We start from the raw sequence: 21,432 nt of genomic DNA, 5'->3' as shown, positions 1-21,432 counted from the left end.
AAGAGCAGTGGTTGCCTGGGGCAGAATATTGGGGAGGGAACTGACTAGGAAAGGACATGAGAAAAATTATGGAGTGATAGAAATGCTTTCTTTCTTGACTATAGGAGTACTTCAAAGGAATATAGAAAAGGACTTCAAAAAGTCTGCAGAACATGGAATTAAAAGATGTTTATTTTGGTACCAAAAAAATTCTGAAATCTATGTATATTTCTGTTAATTTTTTGAAGGCTCCTGGTATATATGTAAAGCTTCATTAAGTTAACAATCAGTTAACATACAGATGAATAGACTTTCCAATGATTAATTTGAGTTGCTCAAAAATGAAATTTGACTCATGGGAAGGTAGGAAAGTTTACGTACATGTTAAAAGGTCATTTGGTATATTGAGTGGATTTAAGCCTTAGAAGAGTAGTTGAACTAGATGACCTCCAATGTTATTCCCAATCCTGATACTCTGACCACTATTAATTCCGATTATGGGCTTTCTACCTTAACATGCCCCACCACTTTTTAATACGAACTTTTACTACATTGGATTATAGTAATTCAAGCCAAAAAGTGTATTGCAGGTCAGAGCTTCCTATATGCATGGTGGTTTAAGGTAATAAAGAACAAGGTATGACTCACAACACTTCATCCTCAGAAAGATCTTACCAGTTGTGCAGCCAAGACACTTGAGAACTCGCTATTCATGGCATATGGAAGGGCTGTCTGTGCTCTTGAACCATAAGTAGTTTGAAATCTCTTCTTTACCTCATTCAGAAAATTAAAGGCTCGGGACCGTTCAAAATCCTGAAAAGAGAACAAGGCAGAGTTCACTCTTAGAAAGTAAAAAAATATGATGTGGATGACTAACAATAATATTAAAAACAGCTAAAATTTACTGGGCATTGACTCTATGAGGAGGAACAAGCACTGTTTCCAATTTACAGAGAAAGAAACAAAGGTCTTGAAAAGGTAATTAACTTGTCAAAGATCAAACAAGTAGTAAATTAAAGAGCTGAGAGTTAAATCCAGATATATCTGATTATTGCCAACAGAAGAACAGTCTGTTATCAACTTCCTGAGATCAAGAATTGGGTTTTACTTCTATATTTTTCATAGGATCTACCAAAAGGTTCAGACACAAAGATGTTCAATAAATCTATTTTAATAATAATCTTCCACACATAAAAATAATGCTACTCACATAAACTTTGTTTTTCAAGAATGGCGGTACATTTGAAAAGATCAAGTGACATACCTTGTCTAGTCCTAGACAGTCAAAAAGTATGTGTATGTGTTTATGTGTGTAAGTGTGTACGTTTCAAATTACAGCTCAAGAAATATAAGGTTCAATTCTCCATTCCAGATTTCATATTTTTCACCTATTCCCAGCTCTTTCATATCAGTCACTTCATGACACAGCTGGATTTGTTTCTAATTTTAGAAAGTACTCTGAAATCAAGGATGAAAATCATTGTGATATTCAATGCCACTCACAGCCATTTCCACCTGCATCCAAGATGTTTAATCTAAGACAAAGATTTTTATATTGGGATCAATGGTAAAAAGTCAAGAAGCACTTGTATTTAGGAAATAAATTATATTGCTACTTTCACCAATCTTTAATTTAAATTTCAGTTGTGAATATAGATAATAAACCAGAATAGTATCAAACGGCATCTGTAATTTTCTAACTAATATATTTCTGTTTCATATGAAATAGCATAAGTTCGGAATTATAAATTAGATCCATGACTAGATCTTGTTAATGAGTTCAAAAGGAGCACATACCTTAATATATTAAACATCTTTTAATATTTATATGTATTTCAGTATTATTTATGTTTAGAATCATGTGCATATTATTTTGTACATTTAAACAGTCTGAAAGGAGCTCAAGGGTGACAAAGAGGTCTGTGACACAATAAAAATTAGGAACCCTCATCTATGGCAATCATGCCAGTTCCATGTCTCCTGTCAGTGAGCAATTTAAACAAGCATGCAGCCCAGAAATCTTTTTCTGCCAGGGGCCATTTGGATATTTAAAAAATCATTCACAGGCCATACAAAATTATTAACTTAAAAATTAGCCTGCTATAAATTTACTGAATTTCCAGTCCCACCTGCAGCCGGCTTGGCAGGGCCAGACCAAATGATTTTGCAAGCCTCATGTGGCCTGTGGGCCACACGTTCCCTATCCTGCAATAAATGAAGTTCACTTTGAAAATGAGGGGGGAGAAGGTATGCTCTGGTAAAAATTTCTTCATTAGTACAACAAGAGAATCAAAAAGGTAGTCCATCTCTTTTGTACATGAATAAATAAGTATGTAGCTCCATATAGCCATAGTGGGGAACCTGTCCAGGAAGAAGTCAACACGGAGGAAAGCAGAGGAGAGAAAGGATTGTGATGACATCATTAACTTATTCAATGTTTTGGGCCTAGAGTCTATAAATATTAAAAAGCAAAACAAAACAAAACCAACTTAACCAATATAAACTAGTATACACTTGATTGTAATATGCTATGATATTGTTTTTCCAAAGTATGTACATCTAAAATTAGAGAAATGAAATAATCTATTTAACATTCTAGTTAAACAATTTTTGGGAGGATTTGATACCAAAGAATCATAATTATGATCACCAATTCTCACCACACAATAGGACAAACATAGAAGTAGCAATAAGTTAATACTTTACTAAGACCAACCAGGTATTGTGTTTTCATGTCATGTGCTGCTCTATATGACAAATGCAAAGTTTCAGAACATTTCTAAGAAAGTTCCCATCATCTTTACTTACCATAGGTACAGATAATTAAAAACTGTATTAACCATGTACATAAATAGCATTATGTCTTCAAATTACTTACATCGTCAGTGATACAAAGATACACAATTCTGTCTTGGCAGATGTAATGAAACAAATAACTGTAGAATAAAAGATATAAAACTAGTTATAAATAACATCTTTCATCTCTACCTTCTAAGTATAAGTAAGCTTAGTACTGTCAATATCACCCTATTATTTAGATAAGTCTATTCTTCCTCTCTCTGCCTCCTTGCTCCATACATCTGTTTCTCTCATGTCAAACTAAAAGGAGTACATAAGAAATTAAAAGAACTCTCTACTCCAGTGACACAGTGCAACAGTATGTTTATTGCCTATTAGAATGATAGCTGCAAATACATAACTGGGCCTGAATAAGAGATGACAGTTTAGGAGGGATACACAATTAAGATTAAATCCCAATGGGTGCATATATTCTTCCTTGCTTTTTCCGAAGATCTCAAAGCAAATGTGCTTTCTACCAAGTATTCTACACTAACATGTTTGCATATCTACATTGAGCCAGTTACTGTGCTGGATGCTGAGTTACACGGAAACAAAACTATCAGTCCCTGCCTTCATGGGGATCAAAGTGCAGGGAATTACAGTGCAGCATGGCAATTAGGATGATGAGGAAATTAAAGGCAGTACATGGTACTCTGGGGACAAAGAGGAGGCCATAAGAGACTTGCCAAAGTGTAACAGTAAAGAATTCCTGAAAAAAATCGATGCCTGATTTGAGACTCAAAGAATATGAAGAGATGGAAATTCAGAGTTAGCAAAGGGTATTTTAGAGTGAGGAACCAATAAGTATAAGAGCCTGGAGATAAAAAGGGCACATATTGGATACAGGAAAGTAAAACTGGATAGAATGTAAGGGGAAAAAAAAAAAACAAACTGGTTGGAAAAATGAGGCTGAATAAGTAACAAATACAAGGTTTTGCAAGACTTTATAAACCATTCTATGCATAAAACCTAAGGACAATGAACAAGCATCAAAAGGTTTTAGCCTTGGAAGAATGTGATCACATTTGCACTTTAAAAAGGATGCTTTGTCCCTGCTGTGAATTTACCCAAAGGAAATGAAATCATCATATGAAAGAGTGATCTGTACCCCTACATTTATGGCAGCTCAATTCTCAACAGCTAAGATATGGAATCAACCCAGATGTCCATCAACTGATGACTGTATAAAAGAAAATGTGGTATATATACACTATGGGATACTACTCAGCTATTAAAAAAGAATGAAATTCTGTCTTGCAACAAGGTGGATGCAACTGGAAACCATTACGCTAAGTGAAATAAACCAGTCCCCAAAAGACAAATGCCATATGTTTTCACTGATTTGTGGCAATTAATATACAAAACACAAAAACATGTAATGTATATGAGCAAAATTGACATTCTGAGATTTGATTATTGTTTACAGCCTTTGTCTATATTCTTGAGGAACAGTGGTTTTTCTACTTACTACTTGCTTAATTCTTTATTTGGTGGAGGGTTAAGCTTGTTATTGTAAAATAAACTGAAAGTATGTCACTGTAAAAATCAAGAGAAAAATAAGAATGGAAGGATGAGGGAGGGTGGGAGTGTGGGTGGTAGGGAGGATGAGAAGTATCATTATGCTCAAATCCATACATATGAAATTTGTTTATTTTATATAAGTAAAAACAAAACAAAACAAAACAAAAAAAGGATGCTTTGGCAAGAATGTGAAGAATTGACTCAGGGGCCAGCAATGTGGAGCAGTAGGCTAAGCCTCTGCCTGCAGCACTGGCATCCCATATGGGTCCTGATTTGTGTCCCAGCTGCTCCACTTCTGATCCAGCTCCCTGCTGATGGCCTGGGAAGATGGTGGAAGATGGCCCAAGTCCTTGGGTCCCTGTACCAGCATGGGAGACCTGGAAGAAACTCCTGGCTCCTGGCTTTGGATGGATCCAGCTCCAGCCACTGAGGCCATTTGGGGAGTGAACCAGCAGATGAAAGACCTCTCTCTGTCTCTCCCTCTCTGTCTATATAACTCTACCTCTCAAATAAATAAATAAACTCTTAAAAAAGAAGTGACTCAAAGGAGCACCTAACCAGGTAAGAAATGATAAAGGAAATGAAAGTAGTATGGGCAATGAAGAAGAATGGAGAGTAAAGAGAAAGAGGAAGCAACATTTACAGAACTTGGTGACTGGCTACTTGGAATGAGACAGAAAGATAACTAAATTTTGCCTCCCAAATTTCAACCTTGGGCAAGTGGGTAGACAGGAGTACCTATTGAATTATATTATTAATGCTCACACAGAGGCCTGATAAGAATTATACAGAAGTATGGGAAAATACCTTTCTCCACAAATCTGAAACTGTTCATATCAATCCCATCAATGACCTCCACACTACCATATCCAGTGGCTCTCAGTGAAGACCACTTCCTTATTCTAGAAAGTGTTTTCTCTCTACTAGAATTCTTGATACCAGTTTTGCCTGGTACTCTGAACTAAATTGTGCCATTCCAAACTTCCTGTGTTGAAGCCATTACATCCAGTGTGCTGGTATTCAGAGATGGGGCTTTTGGGAGTTAAATCAGGGTTAGATTATGAGGATGGGGATCTCATGATGGAAGAACTGCTTCAAAGAGAGAGATCTGGGGCCAGCAATGTGGCGTAGCGGGTGAAGCCACTGCCTGCAGTGCCGGCATCCCATATGGGCACGGGTTTGAGTTCTGGCTGCTCCATTTCTGATCCAGTTCTCTGCTATGGCTTGGGAAAGCAGCAGAGGATGGTCCAAGTCCTTGGGCCCCTGCACCCATTTGGGAGACCAAGAAGAAGCTCCTGGCACCTACCAACTGGCTTTGGCCTGGCCCAGCCCTGACTGGGGAGTGAATCAGTGAATGGAAGATCTCTTTCTCTCTCTGTCTCTCTCTGCCTCTCCTTCTCTGTAACTCTGACTTTCAAATAAATAAATAAATCTTTAAAAAAGAGAGAGATAATTCTTTTTCTACCATGTGAGAACACAGCAAAAAGGCAGCCATTTGCAAGCCAGGAAAAGGGCCCTCTCCAGGAATCAAATTGGCTGGCACCTTGCCCAGTTTCCAGAACTATGAGAAATAAATGCCTGTTGTTTAAGCTACCCAGTCTATGGTATTATTATAGCAGCCCAAGACGACTAATATATCTGGTTTTTATTACAGTCTCTTTCTATACTTAATGTTTTTTAGCATCCTCAGACCCCTGCTTTTCTCACACACTCTCCCTGAAGAGTAACATCCATCTCATATTTTGTTGTTGATGTCTGTTTTCAGCCATCACAATTAAGGTGACGATTACCAAATCCAGCATCTCCTGAGTTCCAAGCCTATATACAGTACTGTTTACTTGATATATCCAACTAGACATACCATAGAGAAATTAAACACAATGTCAAAAATGGAAGTAATCACTTTCTCTGGATGTTTTCAGACCACAAAAGATAACACAGTATAATCCCCATATCAAGGAGCCTATGGCCAGGGGACAGAGATAAAAACTCAGGATTGCAATTATAATATAGTGTGATGAGTGATAATATGAATGAGCATTAGATGCTATATAGAAACACAAAAAGGAAGTACCTGACCTGCTTTGAAGTTCAGAGATTTTCAGAAGAGGACACATCTAAATTCAGGAAGACAGAATCAGATTTTTTAAATAAGTATGATAAATATTTCCATTAAAAGGTCACAGCTATTGCAAAGATTAAGAAGAGAAAAAGAATCCAGCACTGAAGTCTAAATAGCTAAATGTGGCTAGAAAACAAAACTGAGGGCCGGCACCATGGCTCAACAGGCTAATCCTCCGCCTTGTGGCGCCGGCACCCCAGGTTCTAGTCCCGGTTGGGGCGCCGGATTCTGTCCCGGTTGCCCCTCTTCCAGGCCAGCTCTCTACTATGGCCCCGGAGTGCAGTGGAGGATGGCCCAATTGCTTAGGCCCTGCACCCCATGGGAGACCAGGAGAAGCACCTGGCTCCTGCCTTTGGATCAGCGCGGTTCGCCATCCGAGCGCACCGGCCACTGCGGCCGTTGGAGGGTGAACCAACAGCAAAGGAAGACCTGTCTCTGTCTCTGTCTCTCTCACTATCCACTCTGCCTGTCCAAAAAAAAAAAAAAAAAAAAACTGAGGGCAAAAGTAAGTGAGAGATGGGACCAGAAAAGGGAACAGGGTGTGATCTTGAAGAATCTTCTAAATCATATTAAGGAATTTTACCCTGAAAGCAGAAGAGTACTTGCTGAAGGGAGGGATATGATCAGAAATGCCCTTTTAGAGGAATTAAAATAAAAATTAAGCAAAGTATTTCATTTGAGACCTGCAAAATGAGCAAAAGTTTACCAGGGATCTAGGAGAAAGGTATTAGAAATGAGAAACAATGAAGGCCTGAACTACACTGTGATAGTAGGGGACAGCAGAGAAGGAATGGATTGAAATACTTCTTGTAAGAATATGGCAAGAATCTGAAGAAGAAATCAAATGTGATTCTGAAGTTTCAGGTTTAGCCAACTGAGTGTTTGGTGATGCCGTTAAAGAAGAAAGGAATAACACGAGGAAGAACAGATTTTAGGTGAAGTGTTTAACATACAGTAAAATTTATTTTTGTTCTTTTTGGTATATAGTAATAAAATGTTTACTGGGATGATGGAATATCATTGTAGGAAAGAAACTAAGGCAGCAGGTTAAAAAGAAATCTCAATAATGTAACTTCACCCCAGAAGACACAGATGACTACATCAGGACACAGGTAAGGGAGACACAGTAGACAGACAACATCTCCTCCTACAAACATATTTTAATTAGATTACATGTTCTAACCTCCCTTGTAGCTAGATATGGCTACGTTACTAAATTCTGGCTCATAAAATGTGAGAAGATATATGTCCTATTTCCCCGTCTTGCCCAAAAGGGATTGTATTTCCCTTCCCTGGACATTTTCCTGGGAATTGACCAGAAACACATATATTATAAGCTTAATAAATTTTTGAAGAAACTGCAAAGTCATACTTCTATGAGGCTGAGATTATTTAACTCAACAGCAATCTCTGGGCTCACAAACCTACTGGCAGGAGGCAGACTACAAAATATTTACAGTTCTAAAATGACGTACTCCTTGACACCCATTTTAGATGTGGCCAGAATGGATAATGGACCAGGAAGAATCTCCTGGAAAGCAGAGTCATGAGTCATGGAGAAAAGAGGTAGTTTCTCCAAGAAGCAGATCCCTAACCACCCCTTAACCAGAGCAGGGAGTCTCTGAAATTGCCGTGATTTAGTTACTTGATCACTGCTAGGAAGCAGTGACCTCTATTTTCTAATCTTTCCTTTTCCAAATAGGCGTTTTCAACTCTCACTTTGGTGATCCTATTCTTATTCCACCATTACCTATTGAAGTGGGCTGGGGAAGCAGGGGAAACATATGGTTTATTTTTTAATTGATAGTGAGCCCAAAAGCCACTCCTAAGCCAAATGGAGAGGACTATCTATTACCCATACACTCTGGACTTAGACCTAGCTAGATACAGAGCTACTTTCCTCAGGGTAGAAGTATGTTCTTTGCTTGGAAAGAAGAGTTCATTCATATATTTCAGTGGCCAGACAGTAAAATGGAATACTGCAAGTCATCTCCTGATATCCTATAATTTTCTCTATGGCAACAGAGTTATAGCTGAGTCTATGACTGAACAGCCAGAGATGACATGTTCTGGAAATAATGGGCAAGAACTCAGCTATTACTTTGGCCAGAGGTGGAAGGTACTTGGCCAAACCACCTCATCACCCACAAACTGCTCATCTTTAGACTATCTCATTTTAATTCACATTACATCTTGGACTCTCTCTCTCTCCCAGTGGTTTAGACTAGATCCTAAACTGTATACAAGATAAGCCCTGGAAAATGATAAGGACCTTCTTTTGAGACAAGAATTAAGGAGGGGCCGGTGCCATGGCACAGTGTAGGTTAGTCCTCTGCTTGCAGCACCAGCATCCCATATGGGCGCTGGGTTCTAGTCCCAGCTGTCCCTCTTCCAATTCAGCTCCTTGCTATGGCCTGGGAAAGCAGTAGAAGACGGCCCAAGTCCTTGGGCCCCTGCACCCACATGGAAGACCAGGAGGAAGCACCTGGCTCCTGGCTTCGGATAGGCGCAGCTCCGGCCGTTGCGGCCATCTGGGGAATGAACCAACAGAAGGAAGACCTTTCTCTCTGACCTTCCCTCTCACTGTCTGTAACTCTACCTCTCAAATAAATAAATAAACTCTTTAAAAAAAAAGAATTAAGGAAATAGATATGAGTTAAGTGGTAAAAGTACTGATGAGGAAGGTTGAGGCCCTTTTTATCTGATTATTCAGATTTCCCACCTATGTTATCTCCCTTAAGCCACCAAAGTGATCTTTCTAAAGCAAAACCTGACATGTCAAACCATGGCTGAAAACCTCCAACGCCTCCTATTGCTCATAGGGTAACATCTAACTTCTTAGGAACCTACAGTTCTCTAAATATGCCCTATGGTTTCACGCTTTCATATTTCTCTACCTGCTGTTTCTTCTACCTGGAACATCATCCCCTTACCTACTACCTTCCCTCCTCTACTATATCTAAGGATGAGACTGTCTCCCTCATTAAACTATAACCTCTATGAGGGCAAATACCATGTTTCTTATTGTATCCCCAGCACCAAAGTGCCCAGCAATAATTAAGTACTCAGTAAATATTTACTGAAAGAATGAACAAAGGAATATTATGTATCTTAGCTGTATCATTTCACAGAGTCCCATAACAGTCATTTTTATATCTAACATTTCCATATCTTTAAAATAAAAGATCACTTCAATAATAGAGTAAAACAATTTACAACAAATCATAGAATAAAATATAAGTAATTTATAAGTAATAAAACCAGATATTTTCTAAGCTGCTGAAGGTTACTGTTCTGTCATCTTATTCAAAGTATCCATGTAGAAACTTATTTTCTAGCTTTCCACAATTCTGATTACAATAAGAGAATCCTTTTCCTTCACCCTCTACTACAGGCAGAGTAGAACTCACTTGCCGTGTGAGTAAGTTAGTTTATTATTTTCAGAAGGTATCTTGGCCAGAATCTGCTCTGTAACCTCCAGGAAGTTTCCTCCACACCAAGCATGTTTGGCAAGGATAGTGGTTCCCCTGGCAACAACAGCAAAAAGAATGGCCATGGCTTCAATCTATCAAAAGGAAAAAAAGATACAGATTTAGAGTATTTCCCTGACATGATTTATCAAAATAAACTTACTATCACTTATCAACATCTACCTGGAGATAGTAAACTTAAAGTCATAGTCTTCTACATGCTTACATATAAAGAGACATACAAAGTTGTGTGAATACAGCCTGTTGAAATCCTTGCTTAGTATATACTAAGTTGATCTTCAGTATATGAAGGTAATTGAAAATGAAGCTCGATAAAGGGCAGGATGGGAGAGGGAGAGGGGAGGGCCACGGGAGGGAGGGTGGTTGGGGGGGGGGAAGCCACAACAATACAAAAGTTGCACTTTGTAAATTCACATTTATGAAATAAAAACCAAATAAATAAATATCATTGTTCAAAAAGTAAAAAAAAAAGAGAGACATACAAAGTACACACATACACACACACGTCATTAACAGGTACATTTAAAAACTATTCATCACAAACTGAAAAGCAATGACCATAGATAGCAAATGGACATAAAGACACAATAATCATTGAATGTAATAAACCCATCCTGAAAAATTATCCTAGAGAAATAGGTCAACAGAAATTAGATTGTACATATACAAGATAGTTATTAACAGTAATAGCCCATATTAAGTGCTTACTATGTACCAGGCACCATTTTAAGTATTTTGCAATTATTAGTTCATTTAATCCTCACAACTCAATGAGATCATACACTTTTAAAAAGATTTATGTATTTATTTTTGAAAGTCAGAGTTACACCGAGAGAGAAGGAGAGGCAGAGAGAGAGAGAGAGAGGTCTTCCATCCGCTGGTTCAGTCTCCAATTGGCCACAACGGCTGGAGCTGCGCTGATACGAAGTCAGGAGCCAGGAGCTTCTTCCGGGTCTCCTATGTGGGTGCAGGGGCCCAAGGACTTGGACTATCTTCTACTGTTTTCCCAGGCCATAGCAGAGAGCTGGACTGGAAGTGGAGCATCTGGGACTAGAACCGTCACCTATATGGGATGCCAGTACTGCTGGCGGCTTTACCTGCTATGCCACAGTGCCAGCCCTAATTATACATTATTTTGATACTCTTATTATAAATGTAGAAACTGAAGTATAGATAACTTAAGTAATTTGTCCAAAATCATAGAATTAGTGATAGAGTTGTGATTTAAACCAAGCAAATATGATTCTCAAAATAATCTTATCTCTAAACAGTACAGTGTCTTTAGTATGAAGGAATTATCCATCATAGAAAAAGAAAATAATTCAAACCTTTCAAGAGAAGCATGGTTTTGCAAATTTATAGTAAGATATTTCCTAAACAAAATATTATTAAAACAGCATAATAGGAGTTTAAGATAATTTCCTTATGTTTAGCTATTAATAAGTGCTGTTTTTTCCTACACATTGGCACATTTTCTCCCATTTGAGGGCATAAACATAAAAAAAAGAGATGAAAAATACCTTATTTATCTTCAATTAACTCTTCAACTTAATGTTGTATGTTTAGCTTTATTCAATAGACCACTGGTTCTCAAATTGGACTAAGAATATGAATCTTAGGTAGCAGAATGATAGTTGCTAAAAGTTCAAATTCTTGGCATCATCCTCTAAAATTCTGATTCTGTAGGCCTGAGGTGGTACTCTGGAATCTGTATTTAAAGGTTTATTTATTTTTTATTTGAAAGGCAGAGTCAAAGCAAGAGAGAGAGAGAGAGAGAGAGAGAGATCAATCTTCCATTCACTGGTTCACTTCCCAAATGGCCATAACAGCTGGAGCTGGGACAGGCTGAAACCAGGAGTCTGGAACTCCGTGCGGGTCCTCCATGTGGGCGGCAGGGGCACAAGCACTTGGGCCATATTCTGTTGGTTTCCCATACACATTAGCAGGGAGCTGGGTCAGAAGTGGAACAGCAGGGAATGGAACTGGTGCCCATATGGGGTGTTGGAGCTACAGCTGGTGGCTTAACCTGCTGCAACACAGTACTGCCCACTGAAATCTGTATTCAAAACAAGATTGTCGGCCGGCACCATGGCTCAATAGGCTAATCCTCCGCCTTGCAGCACCAGCACACCGGGTTCTAGTCCCGGTCGGGGCACCGGATTCTGTCCCGGTTGCCCCTCTTCCAGGCCAGCTCTCTGCTATGGCCTAGGAGTGCAGTGGAAGATGGCCCAAGTCCTTGGGCCCTGCACCTGTATGGGAGACCAGGAGAAGCACCTGGCTCCTGGCTTCGGATTAGTGTGATGCGCCGGCCGCAGTGCGCCGGCCATGGCGGCCATTGGAGGGTAAACCAACGGCAAAAGGAAGACCTTTCTCTCTGTCTCTCTCTCTCTCTCTCTCTCTCTCTCACTGTCCACTCTGCCTGTCAAAAAAGAAAAAAAAAACAAGATTGTCTGGATGCAAGTGATTCACACAACTATATTTTGTGTGAAACACAGCAGCAGACTCTAAAGTGTTTAAGGTCAGGGAACCTGCTGAGTCCTGATTGGAATCCCAGCACCAAAGGACAGCACACAGAACAAAGGGAAGTAATCTGTTTCTTGGGCTCAACTCCTCTTGCAGTCTTTTGTTCATTCTTGCTCTAGAAATGAGGCTGCTCCCAGGGTGATGTCTTCAGTCAATCTCTTTTTAGAATTCTCCTTACACATATGTAGCAAATTCTAGTTTCCAAATTACTGCCTCATACTTTATCTCCCTTGATTATGTAACATGTTTCAAAAATTGTTCTATTTCTTAAAATAATTGTCTACACATTGTGTCTGCTGCTCTTCCTCCTTTTAACTCTTCAACTTACTATAATCTGGCTTTCACCTTCAACACTCCAGAAAACTGTGGTTTCTGAGACCATCAACAGCCTGTGCTACAAAATGCAGCAGTCACTTCTCTATTCTCACCTTAGTTGACCTCTCAGGAATAATCAACATCACTGACAAATCCTTCTTGAAATACTCCTTAGGCCGGCGCCGAGGCTCACTAGGCTAATTCTCCGCCTTACGGTGCCAGCACACCGGGTTCTAGTCCCGGTCGGGGCGCTGGATTCTGTCCCGGTTGCCCCTCTTCCAGGCCAGCTCTCTGCTATGGCCCAGGAGTGCAGTGGAGGATGGCCCAAGTGCTTGGGCCCTGCACCCCATGATAGACCAGGAGAAGCACCTGGCTCCTGCCTTCGGATGGGCACAGTGCGCTGGCTGCAGCGCGCCAGCCGCGACGGCCATTGGAGGGTGAACCAGCGGCAAAAGGAAGACCTTTCTCTCTGTCTCTCTCTCTCACTGTCCATTCTGCCTGTCAAAAAAAAAAAAAAAAAAAAGAAATACTCCTATGTCTCTAGCTGCATTTTGTCTTGGCTGATTCTTCTTTCGCTACCTGACCTCCCTCGGGAATTCATTCTGCATCCTTTTAACCTCAAATGAGCTCATCTAAACCTGCCATTTTAAACATGATTTATTTGAAGACGCACTGCATACAGACAAAAAAATACTGTTAGATATAAAACACAAGTCATAACCAAAAGTTGAAGAAAAGACAGATGAATAAGGACCCACAAAGATGACTGAGGAAAACCAACTGGGAAAGTGAGAAAAGTCAGAAGAGTGTGGGAGCCCAAAAACCAAAGGGGAAAAACGCCTCAACAAAGAACAGACGTCTGCTCCTAGATGTGGTCACTCACACAGAGAATGAAGACTGTAAAAACAATAACTGAAATTTTATAAGTAAGTAGGTCACTGCTTAAGGTCAGAGACATAAAGTGGAGTGAAACAAAAATACAAAGAGGAACAGATAAGAAATATGGCCTCTTGAACAGATGAAAAAGTAGCAACCTCAGTCCCTGCCAAGCTCAAGTAGAAAACTGAACTTGGGAACAATTAGCATAAAAAGATCTAGCTGTTCTAGTGGACTGTAAATTCATTATAAACCAACCACCTGGGGTAATCCGTTACAATTTACATAATCTTAAATTATATTAATGGAGCATCTTGGGGTCAGTGTTGTGCTGCAGGTTAAGCCACTGCTTAGGATACCAGCATGCCATTTGAGCACTGGTTTGAGTCCCAGCTGTTCTGTTTCTGTTCCAGCTCCCTGCTAACATGCCTGTGAAAGCAGCATTAGTACTTGGGCTCCTTCCATGTACCCGGGAGACTTGGATGGAGTTTCTGGCTCCTGGCTTTGGCCTGGTTCAGCCCTGGCTGTTGTGGCCATTTGGGGAGCAAACCAGCAGATGGAAGAGCTCTCTTTCTCTCTCTCAAATAAATAAATAAATAAATCTTTTTAAAATAGGCTGTCTCAACTTCTTTTAGTACTATTGTTATTATATTCTGTGCTGGTTAGAACATATATGGAATATTGAATGCAACTCTGAGCATAACATTTTAAGACTGGACAGGCAGAGAACAGTATGGGTGAAAGACCAGGAGATTGTGTCACCTGAAGAATGGCTGCAGGAACTAGATATATTTGACATAAAAAGACCTAGAAGGAACATGACAATAGTTTTCAAATTTATATAAGGTATAGTTGCCTGGAACAGGTAGCATATTAATGAAAATATAACTATAATCAATGGCTATAACTTATAGGGAAGCAGTGTTTTCGTTCAATGAAAGCAATTCTCAATTGAAAAAATGACTGGTAAACATTAGTCACATAGCAACAAAACCTTTACTTTTCTTCTAGATGTCACTAACAGGAACTAGTTGTTAATTTTTATGAATATAAAGATAATACATTTCATGTATTTCATAGGTACAATTCTAAGATGATCATATCCCCCTCCTTCCTTTTTTTAAATTTTTGCAAAAAAAAAACCACATAATTTCTATCCACTCTATAGGCACAGGCTTAATGCACCACTAGCCATAATATTCAACAAGTAAAAAGTAGAAAGACCACAGTTCCACAGAATAAACAAGAGCTAAAAACAAATCAGAAGATGTCTGTTTAATTCCTATACTTTTTTAAAAAATATTAATTTACTTATTTGAACATCAGAGTTACACAGAGAAAAAAGGAGAGGCAGAGAGAGAAAGGTCTTCCAACCTCTGGTTCAGTCCGCAATTGGCCGCAACAGCCGGAGCCGCGCTGATCCGAAGCCAGGAGCCAAGAGCTTCCTCCAGGTCTTCCCATAAGTGTGCAGGGGCCCAAGGACTTGGGCCATCCTCCACTGCTTTCCCAAGCCACAATCGGAAGTGGAGCAGCCAGGCCTCAATCCAGTGCCCATATGGGATGCTGGCACCACAGGCAGTGGCCTCACCTGCTATGCCACAGTGCTGGCCCCTCATTCCTATACATTTTTTATATTCTATATTAACTACCACCTATCAGAGAAAACATGGTTTTTGTCTTTTGAATTCTTCTCTCCTATTTTGCTAAATATATCATCTATAATAGAGTGTCACCTGTCCCTACTGTAATTCTTTAGCAATATAATCTGTAACATTTTAATGGGCATTGTGATAACAGAGACAACTGTGGCAGCAGAAAGAACATTGTAAAGATCTGGCTCAAAGATTAGCAGTATGTGAATCCCATAATATGTTAAATAAACATAATATTCAAGAAAAGAATTGGGGGTAGGCATGGTAGTGCAGTGGGTTCAAATGTCACTTGTGGCACTGCATTTCATATTGGGGGGCCTGAGATTGAGTTCCATCTCTGCTTCTGATCCAGCTTCCTACTATTGGGCAATCTGGGAGGCAGCTGATAATATCTCATGTACTTGTGTTCTTTTCATTCATGTGGGAGACCTGGATGGAGTTCATGACTCCTGGCTTCAGCTTCGCCCAGCCTCAATTGTTGCAGGCATTTGGGGAATGAACCAGTGGATTTAAGAGTGAAATCTCTTTCTCTCTGTCTCTCTACCTTTCAAATAAATAAAAATAAATTTTAAAAAATCTGGTATTAGTTTTCTGTGGCTGCACTAAGTACTAAAAACTGGGTGGCTTGAAAAATAGAAATTTACGATCTCATAGCTCTGAAGGCCATAAATCCAAAATTAAGGTGTTGGCAGGGCCACACTCCCTCTGAAACCTGTAAGGGAACATCCTTTTTTGTTTTTTTCCTTCTTTCTAGTTTCTGGTATTTTGCTGGCAATATTTAGTGTTCTTTTGGCTTGCAGCTGCAGCACTTCAAATTCTGCCTCTGGTATCCCATCGTGTTCTCTCTGTATTTGTGTCTTCACATAGCATTTTGTCTGTCTCTTTTTATAAAGACACCAGTCATACTGAAGCAAGAGCCCACTCTATTTCAGCATGACCTCATTTCAGCTTACATCTGCAAAGATTCTATTTTCAAATAAAGTCCCATTTTCAGGTACTGGGAGCAGGACTTAAACACAGCTTTATGGAGGGCATAATGTAATATACAACAAACTCCTGCTTTAGAAATTTACTATTCCTCCTAACTCAATCCTATTCTCTCCTTTCCATATACATTACCCCAACTTGCCTTCCTCTCGCTCCAAAACATCTATCCTATCTTTGTCTTCACTAATATTAGAGGAAGGTCCTTAGAGATATGGGCCATAACGGCAATCTACAATGGTTTGGAGTTAGAAAAGCCTGTTTCTACTGTGTTAAGGTTCCAAGAAAAAGGAATTTTTTTTCCACAAACTGGGATTGTTTTAAAGGCTACTGGAGGAATCCAATTGAGAATTCTAGATGTAGTTTTTTTTTTTTTTTAATAAAAGAGTTATTATAGGGGCTGGCACTGTTGCATAGTAGATTAAATCTCTACCTGCAGAGCTGACATCCTGCCAGTTCGAGTCCCAGCTGCTCCTCTTCTGATCCAGCTCCCTGTTTATGGCCTGGGAATGCAGTGGAAGTTGGCCCAAGTGCCTGGCCCCCTGTACCCACATGGGAGACCTGGAAGAACCTCCTGGCTCCCGGCTTCAGATTGGCCCAGTTATAGCCATTGTGGCCATTTGGGGAGTGAATCAGCAGATGAAAGACTTCTCTCTGCCTCTACCTCTCTCTGTCTATAACTCTGCCTCTCAAATAAATAAATATATCTTAAAAAAAGTTATTATAAATTGTGGAGAAGGCTTTGTAATCTACCAAATTAAAAGGTTAATAATGTGCTACTGGTTGACATAACAATGTAGATGTCATGGATAACATTATTGATAGAGAAAAATGCATACAGATTTCCAAACAATAAGCTTACAAAAGAACTTTGAGAATATGCTCATTTATAAGTAACTGCATTAGTCCATTTTTTCAATAACAAAATACCAAAGGCATGCTGTTCTATAAAGAAAAAGGTTTATTTTGGCTTATAGTTCTAGAAGTATAAAGTCTAGGGGGGGCCTCATCTGGTGATGACCTTTTTACTGGTAGTCTTGAGGTAGTACAGAACATAACATGAGAAGAGACAGAGAGTGTTCATGTTTGCCTGTTTCTTCCTCTGCTTATAATCATGGCAGCTCCAACCTAATGATCTTATCTAATCCTAATCACTTCCCAAAGGCCCCATCTCTAAACAACATAGTTGGATTAAGTTTCCAGTCTCTCAATACCTCACAATGGGGACTGAATTTCAACACATGAAGCCTTGGAGGACACTCAAAATATATCTCAACCTTAGCAGTAAGAGACTGCAAGTATAAAATAATTTAGTATCAAAATAACAAGGGCACAAATGTTTTTTCTCAGTGGAAGCATCTTCAAGTACAGGTTGAAGACAGTTTTAGGGAACTGAGTATAGGGAAAGGCCAAGTCAATGTTCCTCATACTCAAATCCATGTGTTCTGAGAAATTTTTAAATTCCATATTTTTATTTTGAAAACACTAAAGTATATAAAGAATATTCTAGATAATTTGCATGAATATCTTATAAATGAGCAAAAGTACACAAGTCAGTGATGTATTTACATTCATGTTTAGGAATGCATAAATGCCAAGAAAGTCTCTAAAATGACAGTGCTATACTCCTATTGTGTTTTTAATTTATTATAAAGACAAAATTTGTCTTTTACAGTAACAATTTACAATTGAAAAATATCTACATGGACTAAGACCTGAAGAATTGAGACTTCTATCTGCCATTCTGAAAATGACAGTGTGGCAGAATAACATTAACATGTAAATCATCTCAGGCTAAGAAGAAAATAATACTCAAAGATCTGTTTGTACCAAGTGGAAATCAAATGATAGCATAACATGCTGTATGAATAAGTGAAAGAATTAACTCATTGCACATAGTAATAGTCGATGCGAAATTAAAAGATTCTGAATCATTACTTACTTAAAGGATATTATTATGTTAATTATTGCAGCAGTTCATAAGAACTGTTTCATAGGAAATACACAATGGAAAATGTTTCCACCCCAGTATCATAAGCATACTGGCTTATTAAATAAAAGAAAGAGGTTGTGTAAGGTGATCAGGAGACATGGGAACTCATTTTAGGAGGGAGATGTGGAATAAGAGAAGGCACAGGGGTAAGAACAACTGAAGAAGGTAAATAAACTAGCCTGATATAATGGAATGCTCCACAACCTGTGAATGAAAAGGTTAAGGGATAAGGCTGATGACCTTACACAAAGAAGGCCTTGCATAAATCAGGTCATTTGAATGTTATCAAAATAGTCTTTCTATTTCTGTTCAACATGTAGGTACTGAAAGTTTACTGTATGACAGCCAAAGCAGTACACATTGGAGATACAAAGCTGAGGAAGAAGAGACTTCTATACTCAATGGAGTCATAGTACAGTGGCGGCAGACAGACATAAACATATACATCCAATAGAGTGTGATGAACAAATAATCTAAAGATGTCTCAAATTGTTCAAGAGATTTCTGAAAGGAATTCCTATGTATCAGGAGGAATTTCCTTAGTATACTCTCAGGATTATTTCTCCATGGAAAAGAGGTCAAAGTGCTATTTTACCCTCACTTTCCTAGTGCTCAGCCCAGTGCCTCAAATTTTTGCTTAATAAATGAGTATATTTTGAGATGGAGAACAAATTTATATTAAGGAGGACTTTGAAAGAATAATTTCACTTCCAAATTATCTCCCTAAGTCAGATAATGCAGTTGAACTGATAGTAATGCAATCCTTAACTCTTTTGTCTTGGTCTTAAGAGGAAATAAGCCAATGACAAATAAACCACAAATTTTAATGTAATAACGTTGGAGGAAACAGAAAACAAAGAACAAAGATTGCTATGATAGACAAGGGAAAAGGTGTTTTAAAAAGTTAGATCAAGACTATTCTTGTTGGTACTACAAATATTCTTTTTTGAGAATTCCAAGACACAATCCAATCCCTTTGACTTTATTAGGATAGAATCCAATCCTGTCAAGTCAATCATCTGCTTTATTTTGCATTTACCAAGATATAACATCATCTTAATTGTCTTCTTACCCCCACCCTCAAAGCATGTAAATTTTTGGGAGTACTGACCTATGTCTTCTTTGCAGCTGTAACTCCCGTATTTACAAGTGTGTCTAGCATATATGAGCTGTTCAAAAACTATTTGTTAAATAATCTCATATGACTAGATTTGTTCTGTTACAACTATTCAAATGGAAAGAATGTCCCAAACCTGACAATATTCTCTAGGATCAAAGATGGGCAAATGGAGGTACAGGTGGTTGGGAGCAATTAATTAGACAGAAAGAAAATGACTCGGCAATTGATTGTGGGAGTAATGGGAGAGGGAAGAGTATACTGTATGATCAGAGTTTGGTAAATATTGTTTGTTAATAAAAATAACACTAATCTGTAGCTCTGATACTGAGGAAATAGGTGTGAGCGGAGAAATAGCTCCTATCCAGCTGAGAAAGGAGAGGTCAATAATGGTGGGTGGAAGAAAGATGCACAGGGGGCTAAGAACCCACAGAGGAGCGTGAACAGCCAGAAGTAGGAAGCAAAGGAGAATATGACGTCATCGGCCAAAGGCGTCAAGTCTCGGGCGATCTCTGGGGATTCAAAAGCTACAGAAAGGTCTTGCAGAATGGGTACTAAAGAAAAGTTAGCATTTTCCTCTACTTTAACGTCACCTTAAGTGACGCATTGTGATACTCTGTAACTCGAGGCCTTTTCAGAGATAGAAAAAGCATTCCGGCAAAACTGGACCTGCCCAACAATTCGAACTGTCAACATTAGAGAAATCCAAGTCACCCTTGCGCTGCCTCCTCGCTCCCCCACCACCTTTTCATCAACAGCTCTGCGCTCCCTCCGCCGATGTCTCCCCGCCTCCCTCAGAGTGAGACCTGCTCCATTTACCTGTCTTGGCACCCTTTGTGGGCACACGGGCTCAGGACCAAGGGGCTCAGGTCAGCGTTGGGTCGCCGATTGCCCGCTCCCAGAGAAGGTTGTGACGAGACGCCGCTTACTTCCGCGTAAAGCGCCACGCCTAGCGTGGCCTCCTGGGAGTGTGAGTGCTCCTCCAATGGGCGCAGGCGGTGGGGCGGGGCCTGCTGCGTTCCCAGTCACCGGCCCTTCCCAGGAGCCGTACTGCATTTCGGGAGTGGTAGTTCCCATTGGCGTAATCCCGAGTCTGTGACACAGTCAACAACTCTCCTCGTAAATAACGTTAAATGCTATACAAGGATGCAGGAAAACTAGAGGATACAGGACTACAAAAACAATATACCAGCACTGTGTGGGCAGGATAAATGAATTGTCGAGCTTGCTCCGCCATCTCCCAGCTTTGTCTCAGCAGATTAGCATTATCGCCTATTAATTTACAAACAAAATAGAATTCATCTGACAGAACTCTCCACTTTCGCCGTGAAAATTTTCTAACTTTCTTAGACCCGTCACCAATCCTCTTTCCCCTACTTTTGCAATAACAATAATAAACTACCTTCATTTAATCTAAGACCGCCGTCTTACATCCCTATTCGTTCTTCCCAGGTCAGAGTCTAGCTTCTCAATGGTGAACCCTTCCTTCTCATGACTCAGCGGCTCCGGGCTTACTCGCTCTTTATTGTCAGCATATTTTCTCTCTTCTGAAACAGTCCGCAGTCACTTCTCTCAGTCTCACAGCCTCAGCCAGACTTAAGCCAGTGGCTTTTCTCCCATCTCTCCATTCCTGCCAAAATTATTTGTGGTATTGCTAAGATAAATACTTTGTGGCCATTGCCATACTTCTGCTCTCCAACATTTAACAATAATTATTTCCTCCGTTTTGAAGTCCCCTGGTCTCTTAGCTTTTCCTAAGATATCACTCTCTTCAGGATCCCCTCTCACTTCCGTGGCAGCTCTTCATTTTCCTTTGTAATGTTCTCATGGCATAGGGCTGTGCCCTACACTCTATCACTCCTCACACTCTTCCTGTTGGTATTAACCATTACCATTGCTTAGGTTGTAATCTGTATAGTGATGATTCCCACATAAAGGAAACCCAGACAATACTCTTGTAATTCTGTCAACTATTTAATGGCAGCTGGGAATCTCTTTCAGCCACCTAAAACTTAATA

General features: G+C 39.5%; 1 protein-coding gene across 1 annotated transcript in view; it reads right to left on the bottom strand.

Annotated features, from left to right (window-relative positions):
* The window catches only part of VAMP7 (vesicle associated membrane protein 7), a 75,010-nt gene extending 54,687 nt beyond the window's left edge, over nt 1-20,323 (bottom strand). The window contains exons 1-4 of the mRNA XM_062185137.1: nt 20,234-20,323; nt 9,874-10,028; nt 2,858-2,915; nt 655-792 (exon numbers count right to left, since the gene is read on the bottom strand). Coding sequence (XP_062041121.1) covers nt 655-792; nt 2,858-2,915; nt 9,874-10,019 — 342 coding nt within the window. The 5' untranslated portion in view covers nt 10,020-10,028; nt 20,234-20,323. The remainder of the gene's footprint in view (nt 1-654; nt 793-2,857; nt 2,916-9,873; nt 10,029-20,233) is intronic.
* Between the last annotated feature and the right edge of the window lie 1,109 nt (nt 20,324-21,432).

The sequence above is a fragment of the Lepus europaeus genome, unplaced genomic scaffold (assembly GCF_033115175.1).
Source record: "Lepus europaeus isolate LE1 unplaced genomic scaffold, mLepTim1.pri SCAFFOLD_28, whole genome shotgun sequence".
Classification (NCBI taxonomy): domain Eukaryota; kingdom Metazoa; phylum Chordata; class Mammalia; order Lagomorpha; family Leporidae; genus Lepus; species Lepus europaeus.
Note: the sequence above shows the minus strand (reverse complement) of the source record. Positions and strands in the feature narration are given on the sequence as shown.